The sequence below is a fragment of the Mus pahari genome, chromosome X (assembly GCF_900095145.1).
Source record: "Mus pahari chromosome X, PAHARI_EIJ_v1.1, whole genome shotgun sequence".
In the NCBI taxonomy this organism is placed as follows: Eukaryota; Metazoa; Chordata; class Mammalia; order Rodentia; family Muridae; genus Mus; species Mus pahari.
This window is the reverse complement of record NC_034613.1, coordinates 119,545,719-119,559,106: the sequence shown is the minus strand read 5'-3', so window position 1 is coordinate 119,559,106 and position 13,388 is coordinate 119,545,719. Positions and strand designations below refer to the sequence as shown.

General features: G+C 39.0%; 1 protein-coding gene across 2 annotated transcripts in view; it reads right to left on the bottom strand.

Moving 5' to 3' along the window:
• Window positions 1-13,388, bottom strand: part of Mid2 (midline 2) — a 100,213-nt gene that overhangs the window by 20,274 nt on the left and 66,551 nt on the right. For both annotated transcript variants that reach the window (XM_029534308.1, XM_021187644.2), the window contains exons 4-5: window positions 6,385-6,492; window positions 4,464-4,612 (exon numbers count right to left, since the gene is read on the bottom strand). In XM_029534308.1, coding sequence (XP_029390168.1) covers window positions 4,464-4,612; window positions 6,385-6,492 — 257 coding nt within the window. The remainder of the gene's footprint in view (window positions 1-4,463; window positions 4,613-6,384; window positions 6,493-13,388) is intronic.

Sequence of the window (13,388 nt, the reverse complement as noted above, 5' to 3'; positions counted from 1 at the left end):
AAAAAAAAAAAAGAAATAAAAAGCAAAAAAGACTGAAAGAATTAATCTAAAAACCTTTCCTTGGTTCAGCTAAATTGGCAATAAATTATTTTTCATTTATCAACAACTTGTCTCCTAAATTCTTTTTAAAAGAGGCTTATTTATGGATCTAGGTGACTATAGCAGAGGAATAAATTTGGAGAAAACGGGACTTCTAAAGAAACAAGCAAATAGTCTGTGTGCACAAAATAAGATTAGAATGTTAAGAGAGAAACAAAGATCAAAAAGTCTCTGCTCTGATGAAGGCTGAGAGATGCATTGGTCTATGGGCATAGCAACGAACCATTGGGAGTCATTATAATACTATCTCATTGGCCTAATCAGCCATCACTGGGAATAGAGGCCCCTTGGTCTTGCAAACTTTATATGACCCAGCACAAGGGAAGGCCTGGGCCAAGTTGTGGGAGTGGGTGGGTAGGGGAGCAGGGGCGGGGGTGGGGTATAGGGAACTTTTGGGATAGCATTTGAAATGTAAATAAAGAAAATAATAATAATAAAAATAAATAAAAATAAAAAATAATAATACTATCTCATTTAGCACAACAATTGTAATAGGTTACCTCCAAGGGATTATGACTTATCTAACCACAGGTTGTTGACCCCAGTTCTTGGCCTCATTAATGATTCCAGTTACAGCTCCCATCTCAGGAAACAGGTCTTTGGTGCAAACCACAGTGAGTGGTTACAGCCGCAGCACTTATGCCACTATTGCACCAGGAGGTACATCTTGACAGCCCAATACTTATTGTATCTCCACTCAAGTATGTGGTGTCTTCAGCAATAAATTCTTACCACCAAGTTTTGGAGGGTAACCAAAAGTAATGGCAATAGTCTGTAATATCCTGCAGGATCTATGAGATCCCACTGACCTGGTAGACAGACAAACAGACAGATAGATATGCTACTATAGTAGGTTTCCACATGTTTTCTAACAGTAGACAGCAAGTAATCAACACAGAGACTCACATCCCTAAATGGGATGCCTATATCATATTCCTCTCCTCAAGGCTCATGGATTTACAAGGAAGTATAGGCATACAAATTTTAAGAGTCTGAAGTACTGAAGGACTTCAAACAAACTGTTTTTTTGGGCACAACAGGGCCTCCTGCACATATGAACTCAGAACAATTCTGACATCATGTATAAGACATGTGTAAGCTCAATGAAGACAAAAAAAATCTCAGAATGGAAAAGGGAAGATGGACATGAAGTCCCACCCCTAGTTGAGGAGCTATTTGCATTTGATAGCTGCTGAGAAAGGGCCTGTCAGTTTTCTTTAACAGTGTAACCCCTGGTCGATCAACTCCATTTCATGGCAGGCCTCATATCCAAGACTAGATGGGTAGCACAAACTGTACATGATGGGTTAACAAAAAGAAAGAACACAAAGTGGGTAGCTAGAGATGGAAGTGACTATGAGAAAAGTTGGGAGAGAGGGTGAATATGATCAAAATATACTATATGAAATTCTCAAAGAATCAATACAAGATTTTTAAAAGGAAAGTCTTGTAAATAAAAATATAAATGCTAAAAGTTTAATTTTTTTAAAAGATTTATTTATTTGCTTTATGTATATGAGTACACTGTAGCTGTCTTCAGACACACCAGAAGAGGGCATCAGATCACATTGCAGATGGTTGTGAGCCACCATGTGGTTGCTGGGAATTGAACTCAGGACCTTTGGAAGAGCAGTCGGTGCTCTTAACCACTGAGCCATCTCTCCAGCCCCTAAAAGTTTAATTTTATTAGAAAGACGGACAGAAAACTAAGAAAGCCAAGGGTGGCAGTTTGTACCCATAATCTTAGCACTTGAGAGGCTGAGGCAGGAGGCTCAGCATTTGATGACAGTTTTGGGGTAGGGAGTAAGTTCCATGCCAAAAGGGCTAAAATTGAGAGCCTGTCTCAAAGAGACAGAATATTGTATCCTTGCTCATGTTTAGAAATGTTTTTCCTCCTCTTTTCCTCTAACAATTTCATTGTCACAGGTCTTGAAGGTAAGATTTAAGCAAGGAGAGTGGTGTAGATCTAGTTTCATTCTTCTACAGTGGATACCCAGTTTTCCAATCACCATTTGTTGAAAAAACTGCTTTTTCACCCCAATATGTCGCTTTGGTGTCTTTGTTAAGCATCGGGTGTGCAGGCTTAGATCTGAATTTTTTATTCTAATCTCATTCATTTATGTTTCTGTTTTTTTTTAAAGTCAGGAATCATGTTGTTAGTTATTTCAGTTAATATGGCTCTGTAGTACGACTTGACCATTCACTCAGAAGATAATGTGAACAGTGGATAAATGGGATCTCATGGAATTAAAAGGAACTTGTATAGCAAAGGAAATAGTTAAATGAGTGAAGAGATAGCCAACAGAATAGGAGAAAACCCTTTGCTCACTTTTTATCTTTCAGAGGGTTAATATCCAGAATATCTTCAGAACCCAAATAAAAAATAGCCAGCTAGGTATGGTAGCACACACTTAATATTCGAGTAATGGAAAGGCACACTGGTAAATCCCTGAGGCTCACTGCACATATACCCTAACCTACTTGGCCTGTGAGAGAACATGTCTCAAAACCACAAAGTGGATGGAGACAGAGGCATGGCACCTAAGGTTGTCCCCTTCTTGTCACATGCACACACATACAATTGTGAGTGGGAAAACACATGTTCACCTTCATAATACATACATGTATACAAACCATCAAACCCAAAAATAGAAAGATGAAATGCAAGCAACAATAATCATGAAAAATGTTCAACTTCAATAGCTATCAAAAAGTACAAATAAAAACTACACTGTGATTCCATCTTATCCAAGTCAGAATGGTAGCCACTTAAAAATAATAATAAATTCTGGCCAGGATGTGGATAAAAGAAAATCCTTATATACTGATAGTGGGAATGTAAACTAGTAAATTACTATGGAAATCAACATGGAGGTTACTCAAGAAGTAAAAATTGGTATGACCCAGCTAAAACATTCCTGGATACTTACCCAAAGACTCCAAGTCACCATATCATAGACATTCTTATAATTAATGTTTATTATAGCACTATTCACAATATCTTAGTTATAGAACCAACCTAACTAACTTACTTTGCACTCAGTACTGTGATTCATCCCTGGTTGTGCGAATTTTCTCTACCATAGTTCTGAAAGTGAAATATAGGCATGAAAAAAGTAGGGATGGTTGGGCTGATTCAGGTATAGGATTTTATCAGGGTGATCAGTAAAAGGGCAATGGGAAAGGGGATTAGGAAAATATAATAGCTGGAGTAGTAAGTCCAAATAAACTTAAAACAAAGTAGAAATAGATCACTAGTAAGAAATAGGAAAGAATATAACTCAAGACTTAGAGGTCTTAATAAATAAAAGAAAAGAAGTATTTGAATTAAAAAAGAAGCTGTGGTTAGAAAATGTGATGCTTTAGTTTATGACTGTGATTTTAAGTGATGATGATGATGATGATGATGATGATGATGCGTGGCCTAGGAAGTAAGTAATGAAGTGGATCTGAGTTGGGGGTCTCTGGAGAAGATGTCAGAGAAGGTGAATGGCTAGGTAAGCATATTACATGGGTTAGCTATCCAAGTGAACTCACTCAAAATGATGGCAGTACCAATAGGAAAACCATGAGCTTAAAAACAAGACTTCAATAAAAGAGAGGAGAATATGTAAAGAAGACCATATCCGGACTAATGGGTTACTGTTGCCCCTTGAATAATTGGTGACTAATTGGGTAATGATTTACTTTAGAGCACAGACTCTGGGCCAATAGGTTGATTATTAATGATCCATGAGTTTTCTGATACAAGGTTCATGACATTAACTTTCAAAGGACAAAGAGATTAAGCAAAAGCCAAAGAATTAATTCTCTAAGGAATTTATGCAAGAAAAAGCTAAATGCAAACAACAAAAACTGTACATACATCCACACACATACAGAGAACAATAAATGAACTCAGTGGGTTTGGGAGAGAGAGAGAGAGAGAGAGAGAGAGAGAGAGAGAGAGAGAGAGAGAGCGCATGGGGGATAGGAATTGGAGGCAAGAGAGTGGGGGTGAAATTGATTTCAAAAAAATAAAACCATGCATAGGCTTAGAAAAGGCACATCTTATCAGTGTAGCCCAGAGTTTGTCTTCCCACACAGCACAACTATCACAGATTTCTCAAGACCTAGCAGGAAGCTAATGGCAGGAGGTAGCCCTATGTTTGGCTATGCATTAAAAGAGCTGGCAGGCAGCAAAGACATAGAAAGGGGTCCAGAAATCTGCAGGGTAATTTGTCACTAAGGCTCAATAATTACCTAGCTGGTAAAAATCTTCAGGTGGCAGCTACTACACAATGCCTGAAGAGAATTAAGTGACTTTATGCCAGCCCCTTAGCACAAGAGCAGGCATTTCAAAAGAACATCAGGAGCACACATACCTCTCAGCAATATTTTTTGCAGACTGCAGAAACCGTGCTTGGTCATTTTCCTTTAGGATATGCTCAGCTTGGTTGATGAGGACTGTTGACCGCTCAAGACACTGGCGGCAATTAGCAACCTGCTGTGCCAACTTTCTCAGTTTCATAACCTTAAGAGAATTGGTAAGAGAAAAGATGACATAAAACATACTGCGCTTAATTAAAAACAATAAAACAACATGAAGGAGATCTGCCGCAGTGATTCTAAAAATAAGGGTAATTAATATCCCATGACCCCCGAAACAACTGTTCACCTTCTCACCCTGCCTGCTAAGTCTCTTGCCCAAAGTATAACCTGATCACTTACATTGCATTCAGCCATCTACCCTGTTACCTACATCCTCTCTGATTCAATAACATTGTTCTGATTGTAAAAGCAATGCATGTTAATTAGAGAAAATCTTAAACACAAATGTAAAAAGCAATTCTACCACCTAGAGATCACCATTGTTTACATTTTATTGGCAATGCATTTTTACATATATTTAACAAAAGTACCTCATTTTTATTTATGAGTAACTATAATTACATGTATATATTTCTCTAAGTGCATATATACCCACCATGATGTATTTTTGGAAACTTCAGCTCATTGCTACTTGCAACCATCCAGTATGACACAAAGTACTGGTCATCAAGTGAGATACCTATAACTTTACACATTTACCATGGCCTTATAATCATTACCATTTACCAGCAGCCTAGATACATGCAGAAGCTGTATGGACTCTCACCTGATGCCTTTGACTCTTACTCTTTAGCTCCCTTCTTAGAAATCTGCCATTCAACTGGGTGATGGTGAATACCTTTAATCCCAGCACTCTAGAGGCAGAGGCAGGTCTCTGTGAGTTTGAGTCTAGCCTGGTCTACAAATCGAGTTCAAAGACAGCCAGGGCTATTACACAGAGAGACCCTGATTTAAAAAAACAAACAAACAAAAACAAAGAAAGAAAGTAAAAGAAGAAAGAGAAATCTGCAGTTCTTTGACTTGGCTCTATTTCATCTATTATATCTAATAAGTTGAATAAGATCATTTTCTCTCTAGCAGTTATTATGCTTTTCCTTTCCATGTGTTCTATCATTAGTCCGGATTACTTCTTCCATAACTCATACCAGAAATCGCTGTATGTCTCCAAGCTTTCCTGGCTTCAATGTCATCAAGTTCTGATCTACCATGCACACTTCTACTATATCAGAATGCATCCTTTTACAGAATCATAATAGTTTCTCAACACTTTTTGTAAGTTTGTCACATTTCTTCTTTAAGCCAGATTCGTGTTTCTACCATCATTTCTTTGCTTTCATTACCTTAAAATATGGGGGAGAAGAAGCTAGAGAGATAGTTCAGTTGTTAAGAGTAACGATTTCTTTTCAAGAGCACCCACATGCCAGCTCACAACTGACTATAACTCCAGCCCCAAGAGATACAACAGCTTCTTCTGGTTTCCAAGAACACTGGATGCACATAGTGCAGACATACATCCATGCAAAACACCAATACATACAAAAAACCCAAAGCATGCTAAAATAAATCATCCACATACTAAGTAAATGATCACGTGTACACGCGCATGCGCGCGCGCGCACACACACACACACACACACACACAAACACACACACATATACATACACACATATACACACACACACGTACATAACCAACATCCAGGTCAAAGTATAGAATGTTTGCATCACCCAGAGCTGCCATCATTTTTTTTCAGACTCATAGGAAAGGCCAAACATTATTTCTTGGTATCTCTCCCTATGACCTAATTTCCTTTTCATTTTATTATTCAATTCCAAACTGCAATCATCAGGAATGAACTCTGACTTTTGTGAAAAGTCACTGCACCTTAGCTTCACTGAAGCACTGAGGTTTACCTTTGTCTCTTTGATTTTGACAGCAATCATTTGTTTCCTCTGCTGGATGATCTCTACCAGCTCGTCACATTCTTCCATAAGTTTTGCCTCATGCATAGCAGTGTTCACCTGCCAAGAAAGTCCAAAGTGTTACACAATGATTATTGCTTTTGTCCCCTGCTGGCTCTAAAAGGTTCGGACTGACAGCTAAACATGCACTTCTTCCATACCTCCCTCGATAAGATCCACTCCTAGAAGAAGAGTAGAGATGATGATATTAATGATGCAAAGGCATTGAAGCACCACAGATAGGAAGCTCTCCAGGCCTCTGGTAGGTCATGATGGTTAATGGAAGGCTGGGCAGAAGGACAGATGAGATGGGGGCATGTTTTTCCCACTGTGCAAATCCCTTTACTCCATCAACCTGTCCTCCTGTGGTTCTTTCAAAAAGAAGGCAAGAAGATTCATGTATCTCAAGGAAAGAAGAGCCTCTTCCAAAGGCACAATGATATTAAGATTACAGTGCAATAACATATTTCTGTCTTAAAAGGTTTTCAGTTTTCTGATTTTTAAATATGTGAATGTGCAGAGAGATTTTACATTAAACATATGAATGTGTAGATATTTTTCACATAGCTGTCATAATGTTTTACTCATATTTCTTGGCTTAGAGAAAAAGTTCTATCCAATATCTAAATACTTTTCCTATTTTGAGATACTGTCTCTACATCAACATATCTCTACCACAAAGTTAGGATGCAGTTGGATAAAAAGCCACTATTCATTGTCTTTCCATGGACAGATTTCTTCACCTCCTTTCCTCAACTAGTGATATAGGTTGGTACAAAGTCCCCAGGATGTGCTAAAATGAATTCAGGAGATCATGGGATTCCCAAGATATAAGGAGGAAAGAAGAGGTGAGGAGCTAACATCTTTGAAGCCCCCGACACACCAAACACTACACAGTAGTAGTAGTAGTAGTAGTAGTAGTAGTAGTAGTAGTAGTAGTTCATGCATTAAAATATCATTATATTATAACTTTTTAATGCAGAAGCAGTTTTTCTCACTTCACAAATGCAAAAACTGAGGCTTTGAGAATTTGAGCAATTTGTTCCATACCATAATGCTAATTAACTACCAAAAGCCATATTTCAAATTGAGGTCTGTTAAATGAATCCCTAGGCTAGCTGAGGAGGACCGTCAGCAGGAACTGTCAAACAAGGTTCACCTCCATTTCAGCAGCACATGAAACAGTGACCCAGAGAAGAACAATTATCCCAAGAGTCTATTCAAGGACCACTTGAGCAGAGCTCTAGAAAGCCAAGAAATAGACAATGGTTTTCTTGATAGCATCAAAACTCAAGGAGCTAGATGAGCCACCATGTAGCATCTGGTAACTGAACAGAGTTCCCTGCAAGAGCACACAGTGCTCTTAACCACTGAACCATCTACCCAGCCCCAATTATAAAATTTATCTAACCAAAATGTTTGCCACTTAATGGCAACATTACTTTTCTTTATTACTCCTTTCCAGGAGGGATGTGATAATGACAGCTTTTATTTATTCTAAATGAACAGTCCCCCTGGCCCTTCTCCATGGTTGTGTTTTCTCAGACTCCTCTGCTTTTCCCTAAGTTAGCTCTACTTTCCCAAAGTAGATATCATATCATCTCAAGGAACTCTCATTCCTCTGAGAATAAGAGATCTACCTAGTTCTCCCAGGGTCATTGCTTAGAGATCTGTAAACAGACATTTGCCATTAGATTTCTTTTTCGGGGAGCTTTGGGCATAGCAAAGAATGGCCCCGTGCCTTGTTACTTGCCATTTAGTCCTTGGGCTAACCTTTGGAGAACACTCGTGGTATGCCAGGCACCAGTGTAATCTATTACATTTATCACCTTTCAATCCCCCAAACAATCTCTTATGGAAGGTATCAGTATTTCCATTCAACAGATAAGAAAGCATGAGCCCAGAGAGATCAAGAGACTTGTTGAAGCCTACACAGTTATGAGTGATAGAGACAAGATTAGCTCCAGAGGGTTCCACTCAGACAGCACACTTTTAACAATTACACATCCTTCCTCTCAGGTCCACTATAACAACATCTGTGTTTGGTTTCTGATAATCGCCATCCCTTTTGCACTATCCATCTTTATTCTGACATCCTTTTTTCTTTAATCATTTTAGACGTCTTACTGTTTCCCTAGAATGTCATGAATTTGCTTGTGCAATACTTTTTCCTGAGATTAACCTTTAATTTGGCAGGGCATGTCCTCATTGATTGAGCAAACTTCTATTTATCTTTCAAGGCAAACTCTGCAATCATCCCTTCTTTACCTTTTCCTCATTGGTAACTATACAATCAGTCACTCGCCTACTTACATTTACATAACACTTTCCATATAATTCAGTAATACTGCTTGCTATTTCCTATCACTGTCATTGTATTAGGGAGTCTTTTCCACTTAAGCAGGAAGTCTGGAGACGGAGACTGTGCTTGGTCCATCTCCAGAATAGTGAATGATGCATCCTAGACATTAGGTCAGTATCTGTTGGAGCGAACTCAATGATAATCCTAAAAAAGGCAACTTCTACTGCTCTTTTAATATGTGCAAATGCTTCTCTGTGTTAGTATAAATTCTGTATATGATATCTAATAATGAAATCACTTTTCCTTCATAGCTACTATCCACTTCTGATTTACTCACTTTTTATCAACACTGTTATTACAGTTACGTGGATTTAGTAACTATTTTGAAAAAAAAAGCTTTTTTCTTTCTTTTATTTTTGATATTTTAATAAAATTACATAATTTCCCCCTTCCCTTTGCTTCCCTCCTACCTCTCCCATACATCTACTTGCCTTCGAATCCATGGCCTCTTTTTTTATTAATTGTTGTTACATGCTAGTGTGTGTGTGTATGTGTGTGTGTGTGTGTGAGTTCCTAAATATGACATGCTCAATCAGTATGTTATTTGAATGTTTATTTTCAGGGCTGATAATCTGGTATTAGATAAGCAACTGATGTGTACTGATGTGTAGTCTTCCCTGGGAAAGACTACTTCTCCCAATCTCAGAGTTCCTTAGTTGCCTGTACTTCATTGTGTAGGGTTGAGGCCTCAGAGTCTTCTCTCATCGGCCTTGGGGAGTCATGTTGGTAAGACTTTATGTAGCATTTGAGATCAATAGAAACAGTCTCACAGCAACCGTGTCCCTAATAGTCCATGTAAGTTCCTCAATAGTCCCAAAGCCCTTCTCTATTGTCATTTGGATCTCCATAAAGTTCCTCTAGTAATAAAATGAGGATCTGAGCCAAGTTGCCAATACATTGATTCCTTTATGACCCTTTGAACATTTTTCAAAAGGCTTCTTTAACTGAATTCTCTGTCTTTTGCCATGAAGGCCCATAACTCTTTCTTTGCCTTCTTCATCAAACATTTATGAAGCATTTTTTTGTAAGATGCATTATGCAAGTCCTTGGCTTCAAACACTTAGCAATCTAAATGAGGAAGGATGGTGTGTGTGTGTGTGTGTGTGTGTGTGTGTGTGTGTGCGCGTGTGTGAAATGAATCAAGGTAGCATAAGTACCAACTGAGTCACGCCAACTATAAACACAGAAATGGAAAGAAAACAGGGGACTAACAGTGAGCAAGTGGGAAACATACCAGAATGAGATGAGCCTTATATTAAACATTAAAGGAAGGAGTTAGCGATTTCAAAGTTAAGAAGGAAAAAAATTGAAAATCAAACAAGGTTTGAATGAGACTCTATGTCAAGAACTTTTATTTGTGCATTTATGACTGTGTCCATATGTGCACACTGGTGGGACACACATAGAGGTCAGAGGTGAATGTAGGAGCCTCTGGAACTGGTCCCAGGTGGCTATGAGCTGCCTGCCATGAATGCTTAGGGACTAAACTCCAGTCTTCTGAAAGAGCAATATGCTGTCCTAACCACTGAGCAATCTCTCCATCAAATATTCTTGAGGGGAAGGTAAAGCAAGATAATGGATGTCCTCAGTTAACTGTTTTTAATGAAGAAGCAGCAGCATTGGATCAGGTGGACTAACCACAATCTTAAGGAGGATTTAGGAAGTTGTTAGGAAGTGAAGAGGACAAGTCAAACATGAAGAACCATCTCAAGCCTTCATTGTCAACATGACATCAGTGTGGGCAGCACCCTGCCATCGTCTGGAGTCTTTAGACTGAATGAAAGGACACAGTGAGCTGCTTCTTGATTGCAGACACAGTGTGAGCAGCTGTCCTGTTCCTGCTGCCCTTCCTTCTCTCCAACCACCAACCGCAATCAACCTTCCTGGGCTTAAATTGCTTCTGCCAGGTATTTTGTCACAGTAACAAGAAACATAACTAATATACTCTTTGCTCAAAAAACTTCAATTAAACAACAAGCTCCCTGAGAAGAGATTTTCCACTGTGTTGTTCCTTCCACTGTGCCTGGCACAATGCCTTGTGCAAAATGATTACTTACAGAACATTTGCTAATAGAATTGGCACAGTAATATACATATATGTATGAATATATGTATGCATGTATGTATGTAGTTAAGCCATTGTAATTATATTTTGTTGAGAAATTTTAGGTTGAAGTGTGGAACCTAGGATGGGGACAGATTGGGAGCCATTGCATTAAAAATACACACACACACACACACACACACACACACACACACCAAGCACAACTAGCACAACTAGCAGAACAGAAAGTTGGCTGAAGAGGCAAAACTCCAAATCAAGACTAAAGCAATGACATTAAAATGTTTCCATGTCAAGAAGCAGCCCAGAAGAGCAAGGTCTTGAAATGTTTTCTGAACAGGAAAAACTCCAGGGAAAAATCTGTCTTCATGATGTGAATAAAACAACTCAAATTGCTTGGACGGCATTTGAAAGGCCAGTGATTTGTTTGCAGTTTTATTTGAATATACAGTAAGGTTACTTCAGTAACATTTTAACCCTTCGTTTAACATAACTCAGGTTGCCTCATTCAATGTCTTTGGCAGATTAGCCGGTGTGTGGAAGACTCCAGTTCTTTCTTTGAACTTTGTTTCGAGTTAGTGGGCTTGGCTAAATGATTTTATATAAATTTATACTAAATTTTGTATATAAACATTTATCCTCCTTGAAGATACCAGTGGGGTAATTCTGCAAACCTGTTTGTGTGAATTTATCTACCTCAGAAAGCCTTTGGGGAGCATTCCATGATACCAAAGACAAAGTATCTTAGCCTCACTCTTCTAGGCATCCAGGTGGCCCTGGCCACGTCCCAGCTCTTATTGGTTCTATGTTGTTTAATTTTCTTCTCAATCACAGCAAGAACTTGACTTGCATATTGTTTCCAAGCTGTATACCACTCCCCTTTTTTGAGTGGTAAGGATTAAACCTAAGACCTCATCTGTGCTAAGCAAACACTCTACTGCTGAGAATGCCCCAGCTCCGAGACTAATGGTAAAGTAAGATCTACTCGTGTCAACTGTCTGCCCTTCCCTAGTACACATTCACAGGTCCTTTGTTGAGAGGATTTGTACTGATACTCACTGCAAGGAAACAAATACATGGGGTGTTCACAAATGTCATAGGTTACAAAGATCTTTTTGAAGTAAATAGTTATTTTGGCAAGTGCTTAAACTCTCTATTGGAATGTAAGTGGCCTAGACCCTTAGCTCCTTTCAGGGATGTTGTATTAACTACTTTCCTTATTGCTACTGCCACATACTCGACAAAAGCAAGGTCAGGAAGGAACAGCTTACTTTGGCTCACAGTTCCAGTGTACATCCCTGCGGGGAATGACAGCAGGTAGACCTGGAGACAGCTAGTTACGTTCCTTGGCCAATCAGAAACCAAGAACGGCAAGCACTGGTATGCAGCGGGCGGTCTCCTTTTATCTTCACTAAGACTTCACATAGATCCCTCTCACAGTTAGAGTGGATCTTCCCACCTTAATAAACTCAATCTAGATAATCCCTCCCAGGCATGCCCAGAGGGTTAGCTCCTTGATATTTCTAAACCCTCTCAAGTGACGATCAATAAGCCATTGCAAATGCATTGGACAATCTTAAGGGGAAATCTCTTGGATGCTCATTCTCCAAGTCTTTGTTTTATTCCCGTGTTTAAAGTTCCTCTGCCTTCTCTCTGCCTCTGTGAGAAATGGCCTCACCCACACCCTCCTCTTCATCCTCACATCACCTGTCCTATAGAGAGTTGGGCAGGACTTCAGAAGGCACTAAGAATTCTGGTTCGGGTGGAACAATACCTATTTACTGATAAATTATCCCAGATACCCAGACTGCTCTCTGGCTCTTCCATCTCAGTAGCCTCCACTTGACAAGTCAATGTCAACTAAGAAACTGCAGGAGTGGGTGGGTTGGGGAGCAGGGCGGGGGAGGGTATAGGGGACTTTTGGAATAGCATTTGAAATGTAAATGAAGAAAATATCTAATAAAAATTGTTTTTTTAAAAAAGATCATCACCTTCCACCTAGACATTTCTAAAATTCCAGCATTAAAGATCACATGGAGAACTTTTTGTTTTTGAAAACAGTGAGTGCCTGCCATTTACAAGGAGTGGAATATGATGATGAAAAACACAGCTTCTGCCTTCAAGGCACTTAATGTTTAGTAGAAAGAATGAAGAGTGAATACAACTAATTAGAATTTAAAGAACTCTCGAGTTATACAATGAAATACATCAAAGCCCCATGAGAACATACCAGGAATGATCCAGTCAAGAATCACAGAAGATCATAAAATGTCTTCTGTAGCTGATCTGGCTTAGGTAAATATGCAACAGTTGGGCATGAAGAAGTGGGGTTAAAGGGAAAGAAGCACTGGGCGAGAATGATATGAATAAAGAATGTAAAGGTATAGGGAGGGGATATAGGTACAGAGACAAAATTTAGAGCTAAGATGAAAGGGTGGACTATCCAGAGACTACCCCATCCGGGAATCCATCCCATCATCAGCCACCAAACCTAGATACTAATGCTCATGCCAGCAAGATTCTGCTGAAGAG